The sequence below is a fragment of the Lathamus discolor genome, chromosome Z (genome assembly GCF_037157495.1).
Source record: "Lathamus discolor isolate bLatDis1 chromosome Z, bLatDis1.hap1, whole genome shotgun sequence".
Taxonomy (NCBI): domain Eukaryota; kingdom Metazoa; phylum Chordata; class Aves; order Psittaciformes; family Psittacidae; genus Lathamus; species Lathamus discolor.
Window position 1 is genome coordinate 9521780 of NC_088909.1, and position 18697 is coordinate 9540476.

Genomic DNA, 18697 nt, shown 5'->3' on the forward strand with positions numbered 1-18697 from the left:
TATAAACTGGAGCATTCTATGAAGTATGCAGTCATTTCTTCTTACTTAGAAACACACAAAAGGCAGGGGGAATTAATATTTTCCAGAAAGAATACAGCAGCAAAATAAATTATATATTTCAGCTTCTGGGAGTTTATTAAACATAAGTAGGCAAATTAGTGTATAATTATGGTTGCAAAAACAACAATAAAAATCTACGGCTCAGAAAGTAATGTTGACTTTGCAACATTTTAGATATTGAATATTTTATGGCATGCATTTAAATCGCAGATATCAGAACATACAAGTGTATATTAGAAGGAAAAGAGAAGAATCTATATAATACAGTGGTCTGATTTCTCTTGTTCTAGCTGTGAAAACTTTGTCAGTTCATTAACATAGCCCTAGGAAACTTATGCTAGTTCTGTACTACACCTATATTTAACGATGATTTCTTCCATTCAGAGAAACAGTGTGTAATTCATCCCCAAAGTAATGAAAGACTGAGTTATATACATTTCTGCTATCACTTGAGAATAACAGTATTTTCAGGCAGCCAGGATAATCACAAACTTAATGCAGGAATAAAAAGGAACACATATGGAAAGAACTTGTTTGACTAAAACCTTGTTTACTTTGCATATATGTATCACTTGCACTTCAACAGAACTATTCATAATTTTTGAACAAGTAGATTTTACCATTTTCTTGTTAAGAGATAAAATGTATGTTGGCAAGGAAATCAAAGATTGCATAAAGCATGTACAACGTAGAACATACAGCTTGAAGCTATTTATAAGTGCTCTCTGCATTTCCAGGTTTGGTTTTTACAGTAGCGCAGCCTGAAGCATTTAACTGTGAAAACATGATGCCTCTCTACTGCTCCTCCTACAGGAAAACTATTTCTCCTCTAAAGGCTTGAATCTAAGCTGTATACATTAAGGGGGAAAAAAAAATCTCCATTGCTCTAAAAAAGCGAAAGTTGCCTAACCCCTCATCCTACAAGCCATACAAAAAAACCCACTGCATTTAACAGAGTGAAAAGACACATACCATGTAAGTCAGAAGCAAGGGAGAAAAACTACCCAGCCACAGATAAAAAATGTCTATCTGAGACCCCCTGATAACTAAAGAAGTGAGCCGGCCATGCTCCTTTTGAGTCTCAGTAACTCAGTCTGGTTTGTTTCCTCCCTTGTCCTGGCTACTGACCACATGCCACAGATGTGACACAGCAGCTCTGCGTCTGACACAGGTGCTGGTCTTCCCTGGCATGCCCATTTTCAAACCTCTCATCACAGAGACTGTGTGCAAAGTATGCAACATATTATTTTAGGACTGGAAACAGGTAAATTCAAAAAAAAAAAAAAAAAAAAAAAACCCTGGGAAAGGTTCTGGGAGAAACTGGGGAATACTGCCAGAAGAGTGCTATCACAGACGGAGCACCAATCTGACTGACCATTAGTGGTGTTCTGTGCTTGGACCTAGATGGTGATTTATGTATTAGTAAGTAAGGGAATATAAAAACCAACCCAAAAAAAGAAAATAAAACAAAAACCCCAACCCAAAAAACCTTTTGCCTTTTTTTCACCTTCACCTGCCAATGGTGGCTATGGGGACCCACCGATGGTGGCCATGGCAGGGCAAGGTGGCTGACAGAGCTCAATGAGGATGTTCTGCATGGCTGGTGAGATCTTCATCTACTGTTCCAAGCCCCATGTGAGTGGGGATCAGTGAGAAAGTGTGTGTGTGTGGGGGGGACACAGCCATGGGGGGAATGGTGGTTGATGGAGGAGCTGGGTGTCAGCCGCACATGTGTGTCATTCACCATCCCTGGCAGAACTTCAAGTGTGAAGGAGCAGAACTTCATGGGCTCTAGGGAGACCATAGAGCAACTTTCAGTACCTAAAATGGCCAACAAGAAAGCTGGAGACAGGCTTCTGACTAGGCCCTGTAGTGGCAGGACAAGGAAGAATTGCTTTAAACTGACCGAGGGGAGATTTAGATTAGATCTAAGAAAGTTCTTCCCTGTGAGGGTGGTTAGGCACTGGCAAAGGTTGCCCAGAGAAGCTGTGGCTGCCCCATCCCTGGCAGTGTTCAAGGTCAGGTTGGACAGGGCTTAGAGTAACCTTGTCTAGTGGAAGGTGTTGGAACTACATGATCTTTAAGGTTCCTTCCAACCCAAACCATTCTGTGATTCTGTGATTTTGTTCTCTCCATGCGTTGTGCTTACAAACAACTGTTAACATATTAACTATCCCAGGTTCTTGCTTCAAAACATCCATTAAACCAGGTCCTATCCCATCTAAAAATCAAATATTCCATACACCAGGAGCTATAATTGTCTACCTAAACCTTGTTTTCTTAATGTGTTTAACTCTATGATCTATTTCATTGTGAATTCAGCGGCTGTCTCCTGTGAAAGAACAGTGGCATTTGCTACACCACAGATTTCACAGCACATCTGCCATGGTGCTGTAAATGCATACAGGGAAGTCTTAGGAAATGCAGTAGTGTACATCAAGTAAAAGTTCTATCTAACTAATCAAGTCCACAGGGACAGCATGGAGTGTCACAAAACATATCACTCTACAGTTGAATGAGGTTGTCAGCCACTGAGAGATCTGGAAACTGCTGGCAGCAATATGCAATATAGGTAGTCTTCTAAGGTCACAGTAGCTTTGCAAAGTATGTCTTCCTATGGATGAAGAAAAAGAAAAAACAAAACAATAAAAGAAACGAGGTATAAAAGGGCATTTGTTAATCTTATCTTTCCATATTGGGTTGCTGTGAACAAAACCAAACTCATTTGAAGTATGTCACATAGACATGAAAAAGGTTACTTTGCAGGTTTTTCAAATTGCATATACATATGCACAGACAAAACAATGTGGAATTTATTACAATACCATGTGTCAAAATAAAAAAAAAGAAAAGCTGGAATATTTCTAGCATTTTATAGATAAATCTTACAAATTCAGAAATCACCCTAAGAGTATTCACACACTTTTTTACAGATGTGTGAACTCCAGTAGAGCTCCTCTCAAATTCGGTAAAATTTGACATTAAAACTGCACATGGTTGGAACTCCCTGTAAGAAGTTCAAGAATGAAAGCAAAAGATTCTCTCCTGCCCTTTACTCAAGTCATTGAAGAAAACTGCCATGCTTTAAGAAAGCAGTCACATTAAATCCTCCTATTAGTCTCACCCTGGATTCTTTCATTTGTTAGAGCAAATACATTGGGAATGCATTTATTAATACATATTCACGCAGAACAGCAATGAGTAAGTACTTAAGTAGAGTGTGCAGTTGTATCACAACACTTAAAATTCAGAAGAAAAGTCTTTATACCTAAAAGCTGTTTCTCCTGGAAAAACTAAGCAGCCTGATAAAAGATGCTGTGTATCCCTGTAAATCCTGTCTTGCTAAACTCTCTCTCTGTACTTCAGTAACTTTGGTATGAGATCCTTTTAACTAACAGAATGAATGCATAGACTCTATATTCAGGCTTTAATTAGAAAGTGATTTGTATTCTGTTTGTATTTATTATAATTAACCTCAAATTTTATCTTTATTTTGCTGGTACACATTTCAATTCCATAAGAATCAAGTGTTTCGACCCCATGCCTTTCCACCCACTAACAAGAAAAACATTTCAGCTGTTCTTAAGAGCTGAAATTTCAGTAGGCTTTAAATGTACGGTTGAGCACATACATCAGATTTTGTTTATGTGTATATTACATCTGTTTGTGCAAAAAACTTCTTTTTGATTTACTACTAGAGCATCTGATTATATATTTGTACAAACCATGCATGACTATGAAAAATACCACGTACACTCTACAATACTGTAGAAAGAGACAAAAAGGCAAACACACCCAACATAATTAGATTTGCTTCAAGAACGTTCCTACATTAATTCACTATATCATATTTTACAAAACGCTCTTCATTCAAAGTTTGACAAAAAAGAAAAAAAAAAAAACAACCAACCCCAAACAAATTAAAAAAACCCCAAAACCACAATCAAGGTAAATCATAGGGCAGAAAAACTGTTTATAAAGTAAATCATAGAATGAAGAAGATAGCTCAAGTGTGCAAATCCTTTGGGGAGGGCAAAACTGAAAGGCTGGAGGAAGAGTGTAAGTAAAAAAGAACTGAGGAGGAACTAGGCAAGAGCAAATCTACTGTGAGTTCCGAGAAGGAAATTATTTTCAAATTGCAGTGGCTAAGAATCCAGTGATGGTGACAGAGGACAAACCACAGCCCATCTTCATGGAGGAGAACATTTTACTTGTGACATTTGGTACACCTTTAAATTTTTGGGAAAATGACTGCCAAGAACTAAAATTGAGGGAGTTGCTGCTTTACAGTCAGGAATCATTAACAGCAGCTCTGAAAAAGGGGGGTACTTCTCTTACCACTGACTACAGCAGAGTTTGAAAGCACCCAAAGTACTCGTAAACCTTAGGAAAGAAAAATAAGTCAGAATTAAGGATTATTTTTCTGTAGAGAGTGAAAAAGTACAGCCAAGAATTACAAGCATACTTTAAGCCATTTTAATGAATAAACCAAGGATTTCTCCCTATGGGAGCAAATTTCACTTTTTGCTCATTTCCATCTATATCATGCAGTGTTTTAATTATGCAGCAGTCTCAACAAATAGATTGTCACAGCATTTTAGAGTAGCTAATTCTATTCAAAATGCCAGCAGAAGATGGGATAATGTCTTTATTGGTTTGGCTTAGTTTAACCCACCCGCTTCTACTCATAATGACTCGAACAATTCAGGATATTATATCCACCAAAAAAAGCTCATATTGCAGAAATATTAAGACTTGGGTATACCCTGACAATCAAAGAACAAACTCAGGATTCTCCCACCTACTCAAAAGCAACTCAAAATAATTTTAAAAGCTTGACCAAAATATTCTAAAATGAATGGGCTGGACAAAATATTTTAAGGTCTGAGATAAGCATATCATCGCTGTCTCTCTGCAATGGAAGTGTGTTACTAACAACAGAAAAACAAGTAAGATCAGATATATAATTCCTGATATAAATAGACATTAAGACAGCACTCAAAAGTGACTGGAGATAAAGCTCATTAACTCTTCTGATCCTATGTTTCTACTGGAAAGTGGTTACACAAGGGAAAATTCAGGCATGCGCTTTATCAGTATTCTCTTCAAGAATAGATTGACATATATTGACAGTCCCTATATTATACCATTCATTTACCCACAATATTTCCACACTTATCATGAAGTTAACCAATACTCATAATTTTTGCTCTCTAGATTTATTTTTTTTTACTCTATTTCAGTAGCTGGGTAATATGACAATAATGTACCTGGTTACTCAAAGGGAAGTGAACATTAGAGATAAACAGTAAAGGTATTTGTAACTGCTCACTATAGGCCAAAGATGCATTTAGAGACAGATAATTCTTTTCTAATAACAATTTTAAAGATAAAGTCATTCCTGATGGCTGCAGATGGTCCATAATCTCTCTTTAGTTAAAGTGCAAGTCTGATTCATTGATGGGGGGCTAATACACTGAGCTGCAGAACAACCTAAGATGCAGAACTGGTCACAGGTTTAAGGCAACAGGCAAGGACGCACAGAAAACATGATAATTTTCCTTGTGTTATTTTCCTACCTTTGAAAAATATTACAAAATCTGTGGCAACAATGTTATCTCATGTGTGTGCATACCAGGACCTCCCTAAAAACTAGTACCTTGCAATCTGCTGTATACACCACACTTCCCTTTTTGTTCGGTTGTTTGGGTTTTTTTTGCCTTGTTTTAAATTTTCAGAGCATAAATAACCTCTGTGTGATCAGGCTGCTGATAGAAAATGACCCAATAGGTGCAACAAGCTTTTTGAATGAATAAGACAACAAGCTGCTTTGGTGAAAATCTTCAGCTGACAAGAGAAGAGTGGTGACTAATGATATTAAAGTAAGATGTGTACATGCTTATGTATATTTTACAAATGGAATATGCATTTTTTCTTCTTGTAAATAGGAGGTTTGCAACCAGGAAACCATATCCTTAAACTGAGGTAAATTTAAAGCACGTAACTGCAGATACATGCAGACAAAAAATTCAGAGTGACAGAGCACCTCAGATTTTAATTTCTAGAGGAGTGCAAATGGATGAAGACCTTCACATGCTATACATTTACATACTCAGAGAAAAAAAAAAAACAAATCAAATCTTGCCTTACCCGGCCAACTAGTATTGGTTCAGGTCCAGAAAATTCTTCTAATACAAACATTTGATTCCAAACCCAGCCTCTCTTGGAACGGTTCAAAACTCTTTGTTCTTCATTTAGTTTTTTTAGTCCTGTACTGGATCCACTTGGTATTACTTGAGACTGATTCATTGGAGCCATATAAATGGAAGGAAGGACAGTAATCCATAATATTATTAATGGAGTCCATGTATCCATAAGCATTTCCATTAGTCTTTCTGGCATTGTACCACAAGCTACGCAAATCACCACAGAAATGAAATTATTATTTTGCTCTCTTCCAGACTGTAGCAATCCAATTCATCATGCAGTACGGAACATTTACTTACAGCTCCTCCATGTGTTTACAGCACAGTCAACGTAAAAATAGCTTAGATTATAAAAACATGACCCATTGAGTTTTTCAGTCATTAAAGAATTCTGGAAGAGAAAAACAAAAAAAAAAGAATAAAGTCAAATCAATGACTAGAGCTCAGAAAAGCATTATTTTTACATCAGAAAAAAAAATAGGTTTTAAATTTGTAGTACATAATGTTAGTGCATATTAAATTAGTTAAAAAGAAACCTAAGCGATCCTATGAACTCTTTCATTGCCTGAAATACTGAGAGGAGACCCAGACGAATGATTACATACACTCAGGAAAACATTTTATTTGCAGTTTGTCTTAGATTCTGAAGGGGCTCCTGGCCTTCTTGCCTGTATTTTTTTATGTAGTCAACTATAAACACTTAGTGTGTCAAATAATAAAAGTTAAACACAATAATGGTTTTGCATTCAGACTTATTGTCCTTTCCTCTGCAACAAAAATAAATTAATTCCTGCAAGCAGACATGGCTTCAGCAGTACATTCTCATACTAGTAATCACCTCACTGCAGCAGCACGCAGCTCAGCAAAACCTTCACAGCCCAGCAGAGGAGAAGGAGTGGGAAGTCCACTGTGAAATCTGTGATCCCCAAAACAGACCACTACCAGAAGCTAAGTAAGCTTATTTATGCACATCTGCCTGACAGGACTCTGAGCATCCCTCTCTCACTTTCAGAGAAAACACAGATTCTATTTCCAAGACATTTTCCTTGATGGGGGGCACTTGGAGGCATTTTGTCTTTCTTTCCCCACTCACCCTTCCATGTATTAGAAAGGCATATCAGGTTTCACCTTAAAGTAAATATTCCTTTAAATGGACAAGCAAGTTAATGTAGTAGGGCTTGCTAATATCATGGCGATTGGCAAACCTGAAATGCAGCCATGGATCACTTAGAAAGATAGACAGGACACAGCTCAGAGAGAAGGGCTACATTACAGCTACTCTAATGAGGCTGGGGCTATGTAAAAAGATTCCTGATGCATTTTCTTTGACTGATTCATATTCAATCTCATGAGAAACCACTATATACAAGTTAGGTAGAAATGTCTACACTTAAGCTTACTACTGAGTCGTAGGCTGTTCTTTTTCCAGTGTAAAATGAGTTCATTGTGATGCGTGTCCATGAAAATCTTGGGTAGGTTAGGGGGTTTTTTTTGAGGGGTGGATGTGGGTTTGTTTTTTTTTTGTTGTTGTTTCATCTACACTCATGGCAGAAAATATCTGAAAACATGAATAACACCAGTAAAAGTCAGCTGTAATTTTAAAAGCAAACAATGTAAAAAGTTGGGTTTTTTTTTTAAACTTCAGTAATTGTCAAAGCAACTGTGAAATCTGTTGCATGAAATCCTTAAACTGTGAGAAACTCGTCTTGTTAAAAGAAGAGAAGAGCTGTTATCAAACTAAAACTCAGTATCTCAAGTAGCATGGACGAATGGCAAGCTAATAGTGCGGTGCTTTGACACTGCATCAAGAATGAGGTGAATATCCACTGCAGAAGTAACTGTGGCTTACTGGCCTCATTGACAACTGAGATGGGAAGAATACAATATGCTCTTGCAATGAAATCTGAGGGAAAATGCGAAGGAAGCAAGAGAGGCCTTCAATCTCTTGGCTTTCTCTCAATCACAGAAAAGCGAAAAGGAGGAGCAAATAGTTTTTGATGGGAAGGGTCTGTCAAGTCACCCTCTGAAAACTCTCTGGTTTAGGGAATTAAACAGAGGCTGCTGCTGCTTTCTGGCACATGTCAAAAAGATAGATTTTGTGTAGCACGTTTGGTGGTAGAAGGTATCAAAACAAAGTAGCAGCCAAACTTTCAGTGAAGTCAGTTAAGTGTGTTTATACATGATCCTTGTGCATGTGTCTACCAGAGGATAGATCTGATTTTTTCACTGAAGCAAGAATTGAAACACTGGAAAAATAGAACCACTGTAAAATAGAGTAATAGACATCATCTTCAAACAATATCCAGGATGAAATTCAAAACTGGGGACATAAACTGAGAATCCAACTTGAAAGTCCTTTTCTGTAGCTGAGTTTTCAGTTTTTATATACAAAGAGATTTTTGACCCAGAAATAGAAGCCGACCAGAAACAGAATAGTACATTACACCTTTGTGCAAGAAAGCCTTAAAAAGAACCCAAGTGGGCTATTACTGACTTTCTTACTCTTCCAGTACAATTGGTATACTACTTTTTATTCTCAGAACCAAATAATAATAAAGCACTTCTTTTCATAATCAAGAGGCTTTCTGAAAACAATTCTTAATTAATCTACACAGGCTGCCTTCTAAAAGAGATTAAATAAATGAGATATAACAATACGATGCTCACAGAAACATTTTTTGTTTGAAGAAAGAACAGGATATTTGTTTTTCAGACCACCAATCTGAAGACTTGGAAAGCATTAAGTTCATTTCAGGGCATCCCTCCTCAGTTCCACCCCCAGACTTCCTGCCTGTTACTCTTCGCTTACTCCAATCAAATTTACGTCCTAGCTAATAGTCCTAATGCATAATATGCACTGTGACTGGACCATCCTCACAGCAGCTCCCTATTCAGAAGCACCTTAAGGCAGTCAAAAGCCCACTGAAAACATTAGCAATGCATACACCATGTCATTAAACCTAAATCAGCAAAATAGCCCTGTGAAGAGTACAGTTACACAAGCTCAATGCACACAAAACTGCAAGATTCTTAAGTACCAAGAGGAAGTTAGGAAGGTGTTAGGCAGCACAGGGTAAAGAAAAAATCTGATGGAGGTTTTGCATGTAATGGTGTACTTCAGGGGAATATGATCAGTGTGTAACAGTAGAGCTGGATAATTTTACCCACATTTCAATCTAGCCTGCTGGAGTCTTTTGAGATTCGAGAAAGAATCTCATTTGGGATTCACTACCAGTGAATTGTGGCATTTACTCTGTGTAATATATGGAGTTGGTACCATTCCCAAATTTTCTTACCAAATTTGGAAATGAAATTTTTTCTCCATTCGTCGGAGCAGAACACCACCCATGTGGTTGGGAGCTGATGGAAGGCATTATTAAATACTAGGCCCTGCAATTTTCCTGTGGGCTACTATGAAAATCAAGAAATGTGTGGCAGGTAAATTATAATCTTCTGGATTAGCTGCGTAGGAGAAACTGATATGTCTACTGAATACTGAAGGCTATTGTAACAATATTAAAAAGCCATAAGCAAAGGGAGATTTGGCAATAAAGGAACACTAACAGGTGAGGCACAGAAACACCTTCCATTCTTATGTTAGGATGTACAAAATGGCGAGTATGGAATGACAGCAAAATTACACTAATGATGACAGAAATTCCTTTTACTAAGCAACCAAAGTTGACAAGCACATGGCCCTTAGAGAGTGTATTTTCACCCCGATAAAGATTCTGTTGGTGTTTATAAAAGCATCATGTTTTGCTTTAAATTTCCATGTGTTCAAATGGCTCTGGGCTGTTTTCTTTAAGGCGGCTTCCTTGTTCTTCTAAGTGGTTTCCCTGGATAGTATATGATATATGCAACTATAGATATAACTCTAATGCACCAAAACTGCTTACAAAACAGCTTTAGTTCTTTATTCATCCCTGAAAAGGGAAAGTGATAGTTAAAATATAAACAATTTCTTTAACTTAGCAAATAGATGAAAGAAAATGTGACACTAAGTCAGGTAGCAGAGATTTAAATAACTCTCTCATATTCATAAATTTGGTTCTTCATGCACAACCATACAGAAATACAGGTAAAGCTGAGTGGTTTGTTTTCCACTTGGTGCATATGCTGATGTAGTTTTAGAAAAATATTATTCTATTAACAGAAACAGGTATCTTAGATCACTACTTGTACTCTGGGCATAGAGTGCATAAGTTTTATAGAAGTACAACATAGAAAGTGATTACAATGAAGTAGAAGTTTATAACTTAACAGTAGTTCATAACTAGCATACCAACACCAGAAATTAATGTAAGACACACTGCAACCTCTTTTGGAAGTAAAATCTATCTAGGTTACTTGTATGAGTTAATTGTCTGCATAAAGTTAGAGCCAGGTATGTCAGTAGATAGGTATAGTACATATACTTAACTATGACAATTCTCATGTTGAATATAAGTAGTACAAAGCTTTACGATGGCTAGCATCTCCCAAGTAACTAATTTCACTATAATTACTCTAGAATCATCTTGTAGCTTTAAAATGTCAACACTGGAATACAGAGGATTTGTTAAAAAGATTAATAAAGTTAATAAAGCCAGTTTAATATGTAAACATCTCATTGAAAAAGAAGCAAAATAAGATCATAAAAAGCTTTTAAAAAAACAATTTATTTTTAGATTTCAAACCACAGTATCCGGTCAAACAAACCACTTTATTACAATGCTAGTGCATTAATTTGCACCATGATCTTAGTTTAAAAGATTTTGAAGCCACTCTAGTGTTCACACAAGTGACATGGAGGTTTGTCTTAAGAATTAGAACGAAGTTTTTTCCTTACTTTGTTCTGTGTAACCTTATGATTTCCAGTGATGCCATGCAACACCTAAGCCCTTTGACCTCATTATTTCACAAGGGCGTATTTTATCAATTCCTAAACAACTGTTATTACCGTAAAAGAACCCTTAAAGTACTAGTTGATTTAAATAAGTTACATTAAAGATGCCAGTCAAAAGTTGGTGACTTTTGCCTAAAGCATGGGTTGTTGGTAGAACTCTTAGGATCTATTTTGTCCATTAAATGACCCCTTCAGCACACATTCAGAAGACTGATAGCAGAGTGCCCTGCTCTGAGAAGGTAAACAACACATGAAAGCAATGGAGTTCTAGTAAAAGTATTTTAGATACCTTATGCATAATTTCTACCTTTGATGCTAATTCAAGATATGCAAATCTGTATTGCAATACAAGCACCCTCAAATAATTAATGAGAGGCGTTCATTAGCTCATCACCTAGAGAGTTCCAACTAGAGCTGTGCGACAGCAGGCAGACAGCCTGTGCATTTTGCATGCTTCCTTCGGAGCCCCGAAATTCCACCTGACCCAGGCTGGCTTTTGTGTCCAGATTAATGAATTTAATTTAATTTCTGCCAGAAATAGGGATCCTTATTCCTGAAAAATAGAGCTGTGGGTAATAGTTTTAACACAGGTTAGGAGAATAAAATAGGAAGGTTAATCAGATGTCCTTGACAAAACTTTCCTTCTCCTTTATCTGAAATTCATTAAGTAACAATGAGTTTCTCCTTATACTATCACAGGTTTCCCACAGCTCACGATCAGGTATTGTATTTCCCCTGTCGATAGCTCTGCAAAATTGGGATCCATTTTGACAGCCTGTGCACAGGTATGGGCATTTGGTATCTTTTAGTATTTCCTTTCTTAACATCCAATAAAATTCCTTGGGTTTTGTTTTGTTGGTTGGTTTTGGGGTGGTTTTTTTTTGTTTTGTTTTCCTTAACCTCTGGTCATTTCTATCCCTTTTGGGTTGTTTTTGTTTTTGTTTTGTTTGTTTGTATTTTCCTGGGTTTTTTTGGGGTTTTTTTTTTGGCTTTCTGTTCTTCCTGTTCCGTAAGCTCTTTTACTACTACAGGTATTGCCTATACTCCCACTTATGCTTCCTAGTCCCATTTCTCAAGGATGCAGACAGGGTCCTTTTCCACCAATAGTAGCAACATGGTACAAAGACTTCCCACTGTGGGAAGCACAATTACCTTTCCTTCATTGATCCACTTTTGGCAGCAGAATAGAGCCTTAAGTTTCCAATAGTAAAAATATACGGCCTTAGCACTTCAGTCTCACTTGTAGGAAGAATTCTTACTCATGAGAGAACTGTGGCAAGGATTTTAATTTGCCATTAAAGAACAAAACCAAAGTCCACCAGAACAGATCAAGACAACATACCCAACAAAATAAAACACATAATCTTTGCCCTCATAACTTTGTTACATACTCATCCTATTTCCAGTACGTCTCCATATTGCACATTAACTTCATTTTGAATCACCTTGGATAGGGCAGCATTCTCGTGTTTCTGCTGCAAAGGAATGAGTACTTCTTGCCATAAATAATAACTATTATTCTTCAGTGGATTATTCATTTGTGTAAAGATTACAGACTCCCCAAAAATTAAAATTAAAAAGCAATTCTCCACCTTACTGCAAGCTGAAGAGGGCCAGACATGCTGCTACGGCTGTAGCTATGATCATCCTTATAATGCCCACTGCAAAGCGCCCCTTGCATGCCCTGGCTAGACTTTACTGCTTCTTTTATCTGCCAGCATAACTATGTGTAGACACTCCCTAACCCAGTTCTGTCAAAATGATCTTGTTAACTTAAACGCTTTTAATAGTAAGGTGTTTTAAAACCAAATCATTTTGACAGAGCTGGGTTAGGTCATTGTTCATGTTATTTTCCACCAACAGCAATTTTACTGTAAGAAGTTCTTGCCCCCCCTGCCGCCCCCACAACATGCCAGCTGCATTTCCAATAATTCTTCTCCATTTCCATTCCTTCCTTCACTGCAGTTTACAGCCCCTGCAGTCATGCTATTTGCAAGGCAACACTGCAAGCCAAAATTGCAACAAAACCCCATTTCAAGTCTTTTCCTTCCAGTTTATAACCCAGATCACTGTACAACTAAAGAGCCCATAAACTACAGGACAACAACAGAAAATTTTGAAAACAGCTGTGCCTGCAAAGAGCATATGAAGTTTGACTATGTGCTTTAGAAAGCAATCAGATGAAGAGTTGAATCAACAAAACTTAGTGGAGAATACCTTCTGGAAAAGAGGAGCGAACAAGCAATTAAGGACAGCAAACTACTTAAATAAAACTTATGGACCCTTAGTATATAACCACGGCAATCTGATGCAGCTCTGCTCATTGATGCTGTTAGGTTTTCAGGATGGAAACCTCTCCCACTGTCTCAGCTCCAGCGCAGCAGCAGTCAGATACGCTGTTCTGGGAACAGTCTGTGTCAGGAACTCCCAGTGATCCTGACTATGATCAAGCAGCACACACCCCTGCACAGTGGAGAAGGGCTGAAAAAAGCAGTAAAGTCAGCAACCAGATTCTGGGCCACACATGGTCTAGGCATTGCCCCAGATCATGATTATGCGTTATAGCTGCCCTAAACTTCACCAACTAACAGTGATTATAAGGGACTGTTACGTCACCTGGAGTTAACTGTAACATAGGACAGCATTACCCACACACATCCTTTCCTTTGGCCAAGCACCTGAAATTTCAAAGGAAGGAAAATGAGATGGGAAATGTTATGGTAACTCTGCTGCAGCAGCAGCGTGAGGTACACCTGAAGAATTGCCGTCTGAGATGTGTAGGAGAGGGTCCTGCCAATATTTAGTGAAAATCAATTGAAAGTCAATTGTCCAAGTTTATTTTTATATATTATGTGTGGCAATTTGTTCATGGCTGCTTGTAGGATCAAAGGCAGTTATCTAAAGAATTACTTCTTTCAGCAACAATGGTATCAAACAGACAGCATCTCTGTTTCTTTTGGTCTTAAATGTCCTATCCTATACAAACACACACAGAGCAATTCAGTGTGCAAAGATGCTACTTTATTTTTTAAGCTTAGTCATGCATCGCTGCTCATTATAGTTAAATACATCTGAACACTTCTTTAGGTTGTGAGTTCTTAAGCCATTGTCAAATAATAAGGGACTGTTTTAAGCAGTCGTCAGTCTTTGCATGAGGGATACAAGTGACTGAATTCATACTCTTACATTAAGGAAACACACACATGCAGAAATATACATACAGGTACAGAAATGCAACAGTTTCTTCAGTATTTAGACCTTTAAATTCATTGGGGTATTTCTTTATCTACTATAAGATAATTATTAGCAAATGCAGGTTACTTCATTTTTCGAGGTCTCTTTCAGAGGCAGAGCAAAGGAAGTGACAGAAAAGCTTTTCTAAGATAAATTCCTCTTCCTTAGTTTCCTTGCTCTTTGCTTTAACTAGGAAAAACCATGACTGGTGCTCTTTAGTAGAGATGAGGCTGCTGCAGGATATAGGTCATTACACAATTTGATTAATGCTTTGGGATAAAGAGAAAATGACATGTACATCACATTGAAATATATCTTCTTTAACCAAAGTAACAGATTGTAACAAATTGTCCATTATTCCGTGATTGCTTAACATGATATTTTATCCTTTCTACAAAGTCTATTTTATGTTACTGATTATCCAAATCTTTTTTATACTTTTTGGCAAACATTTTATTTCAGCAAATCCTTTTTCCTAAAAAACTAAAGAGTATCCTGGCCATGTGATGTCAACTTATTGTTTAACTTCTATTGGAATCAACAGACTTTCTGATGTCAGATATTTTTATTACTCTTCTACAGTAAAATTAACATAGGCCAACTTTAAAGCTGCCAAGGCTCTGACACTCATATAAAAAGCTGTCAGACTTTCCAGAAGTGTTCACTACTTTATAGAAGCAGAATACATTTAAAAAACCCCACTATGTGTGTTGTTAGCACTTCCAAACTATTTTTTTAACTTTATTATTACTTGCATTATGTAGTAATGCTCAGGAATTCCAGTCATGAATCCAACTGTTTGCTACACATGTACAGATACAGGACAAAGAGGCAGTATGTGCTCCACAGTTCACAACTGAAGGAATAGGACTTGTTTGATTGCATTTCCTCTGCAGTGAAATCAGTATCTACAACATTTTAGGGTTGGATTTGGGGTTGGTTTTGTAGATTGTTTTTGTTTGTTTGGGGTTTTGTTGGTTTTCTTTTTTTTTTTTTTTTTTGTTTTCTTTTTCACAACAGCTGATACCAAAAGAACAGGCATTAAAACAACAATATAGCTATTAAAATCTACCATAAACCAAAAGGTATTTACAAACTTCCCTTTCAACCTCTTACATTTAGGAAAGAAAAAAATATTTGGTTTGGGGTTTGTGGGAGTCAGATATTCCACTGATGTGTGTCAAAACATCACCTCACACCATTGTGCTGTGAAACTCATGATGCAGGTTCAAAAGAGAGAAGGAACAAAGTCAAATTCTGTCTGAACCACCAAGGTGGTCCAGAAATTTAAACATGACAAAACTAGTTGCATCTGCACTATTTTCATTCTATAGCAAGAAATGAACTGAGTAATTTTTATTCTCTACAGTCCACTGATTAAAGTGATTTTCTGTTGATTAATACAGAACGGCATTACATACAGATTTAAGAGCTTCAGCTTATGCCAACGTCATCTCCAAAACCAATGCTCATTTTTATGAGGGTGTATAACAATTTGAAGACTTGTATCACTCTTAAAGAGAGCAGAAGGGGGAGTGGCTGGGAAAAATGAAGGCAAGTTGTGCACAACAGGAAGAGAGCTCATAAAAAGGCAAACAGATTGGCCTGTGACTGAGAATTAGGTGTTAACCATGCTCTGCTTAGGAGATCGTTTATCATGAGAGTTTCAGCAGCTGGGATGTGCTTATCCTGTACTAGCTGAAAAATGTTTAAATATTAATGGAGAACATAAATATCTTGTTTTCTGGGCTTCTTTTTCAGTCTTATATATATATATATACACATATATACATATATACACAACAGAGCTTTCATTTTCATTGGTTTTCTTTAGAGAATATTGGTTATTCTCTACATAATTAAACAAAACTTCATAATTAAGGAAAAACTCCAAAGTGACATGCATTCTTTTTAAACTAAGAATATAAAATTATGACTGGTTATCATGATTTAGCGAAATACACATATATAAACATACAATATACATACAATATGTAAATTTTCCAGGCATATGCATAAATGTGTGTGTACAGAGAAAATCTTTAAAAAGCAAAAACATGAACATAACTAGACTTTTCTAACTACATACAATACTGATGCAGTAAACCTACTCAAATAGTTTTTGCTGAAATATATGAAATTAATACTGAAGGTCTCTAATTTTCATCACTGAATTGGATGGCAGTTTTCCCATTAACATAAATTAGTTGTTCAGAAAGAATGAGGGTTCTCCAGCAACTTACTTCTTTTGCAGTTGTCAGGTTGAAGTTGTTTGGGTGGGTGTTTTCACTAATTTGTTTTAGTCTATCTTTTTGAAATGCACAAACAATAAAGTCAAAGAATAGAATACAAAATTCAATCTAAACATCAGGAACATTAAGTTCTGATGATCTCTTACTTAAAAAGCTATCATAGCTGTTGCATTTAATCCATGAGAGGTTCACATCTAAAGTGTTGCTCAGTTGCAAAGCTCAACTAATTAACTGCACTACCTCTGAATGCATACAGTCCATTTGCGTTAGCATTCAGCGGCTTTGAGAAGTGATTTTTATATATATATTAAAACCCCATAAAAATATAAAATACATACATGTATATGATTATGATGATCAGTGACTACAAAGGAAATGGGTTTAAATGGTTATCTGAGTTCCTCAAATCAGACTGAGCATCACTTCTCAGGAGTAAGCTACTTTGACCACATGAACACCGAATTATAAAGTTGAAACTGTTAACTAGTGACTGCCAAGACTGACTGCTTTCAACATATTTTGAATTCTCATACGCAGTTGCAAAAACCTGAGCCAGAGACACTGAAAAACACCTTTCTGAGCTTGTCCATGACTTCAGGATCTTAGGGTACAGAAGATACTTTCCATGGAGGGTTTCAATTATTCAGATCTAGGACTGGTTGACATTACTAATTTCAAATCCAAGCTGAAGTGCTGACATTCTCAGTTTCAAGTAAGTTTCACTAGACACATCATGATCAACACCATGGAAAATCAATTCTATCGGTATTATCATTACAACTCATGGACAAAGGGTACTTTAATGACTCAGACAGGTAGAAGTCAGCCTGGAGTCAGACACTTTCAACTCTATCTGTTAGTAACTGAATTGTTGGTTCTTTTCATCTTGCACTTACCATTTCAAGATACCACCAGTACCCAATGTTTTTTGGGAACAAAATGTTATGAAGAGTTGAAATACCACTGTGTTGACATTATTTACTTGGTTGACAAAATGAAACATGCTGAACAGACTCTAGAATAAAGAGGTCTTCCTGATGTGGGGGAAAAAGAAAATAAATATATATACATACATACACCACACACATTTGAAATCTCAAACTGGACTTTATTTTGTTCTATGTCTATCTACTGCACAAATAGTTAAGTTCGGAAAGCTATGAAGTGAGCCATCTTTTCTATGGTAACAACTCTAAGAAAAATGTTGAGTTTCCATCATCTAATTTAATTCTGTTGATGCGATCTTATGGTGATGCTTAAAATGCGCTCAAAATGCCTAGCATTTCCCTCCCACTGAAGGAATTTAGTGTGTATTATTTCAAGCTCATAGTTGAAAGACTGCCATGATACCACTATAGTGTATACTTCAAGCACACAACTGTCAGCACTAATAGTGTATCCAGAAGGTTAGGCTCTAATAATATTGAAATAGAAAATATAATGAAAAAGGAATACTGCCAAAGGGATACGGTACCTTATGGTTGTTGGATGTGCTATAAAAATACCTGTTTATAGTACGTAGCATGAACAGTTGCTTTCTTTTACAGAGTATGCATAATCATCTCTTAGAGATACGCAGCACCAAGACCTGAAAGTACACGTTCATGTTTCCTTCTTGTTCATAAACTCTGAGGTCAGTATTTTCTCCCCTTTAAAGTCTCTCAAGTTTTGAAAATTATATGATCTGTATGCATCAAGGGTCAAGTGAGTGGGTTCCAGGCACCTATGTCCAATAAGTGGTGGAAAAAGTCCCAGCTAAAGTCTGTAGGACACTTTAGACTTCCGAAATGGAGATTTTAAAAGATGAAATCTGCAACTGAGAGAAGAAAGAAAAAGAAAACTGTGGAAGTAATTCCAGGGTAATAAACCTAAATTTATATCTATGGCTGATGGTGCCTTCTTACTCTTAGCAGTTATGTATTCTGAAGAAGGAAATACAGGTGCATTTTTTCTAGAGATGATGTAGCATACATTAATGGTGATGAAAATTAGTGTCCAGGGAAAATTAGTTTATTTGGTAAAGGTGCAACATTATTGAAAAAATTCTGAAGATTATA

General features: G+C 36.7%; 1 protein-coding gene across 1 annotated transcript in view; it reads right to left on the reverse strand.

Annotated features, from left to right (window-relative positions):
• The window catches only part of CDH8 (cadherin 8), a 135658-nt gene extending 129185 nt beyond the window's left edge, over positions 1 to 6473 (reverse strand). The window contains exon 1 of the mRNA XM_065661228.1: positions 6211 to 6473. Within this exon, the coding sequence (XP_065517300.1) occupies positions 6211 to 6462 (252 nt within the window). The 5' untranslated portion in view covers positions 6463 to 6473. The remainder of the gene's footprint in view (positions 1 to 6210) is intronic.
• Between the last annotated feature and the right edge of the window lie 12224 nt (positions 6474 to 18697).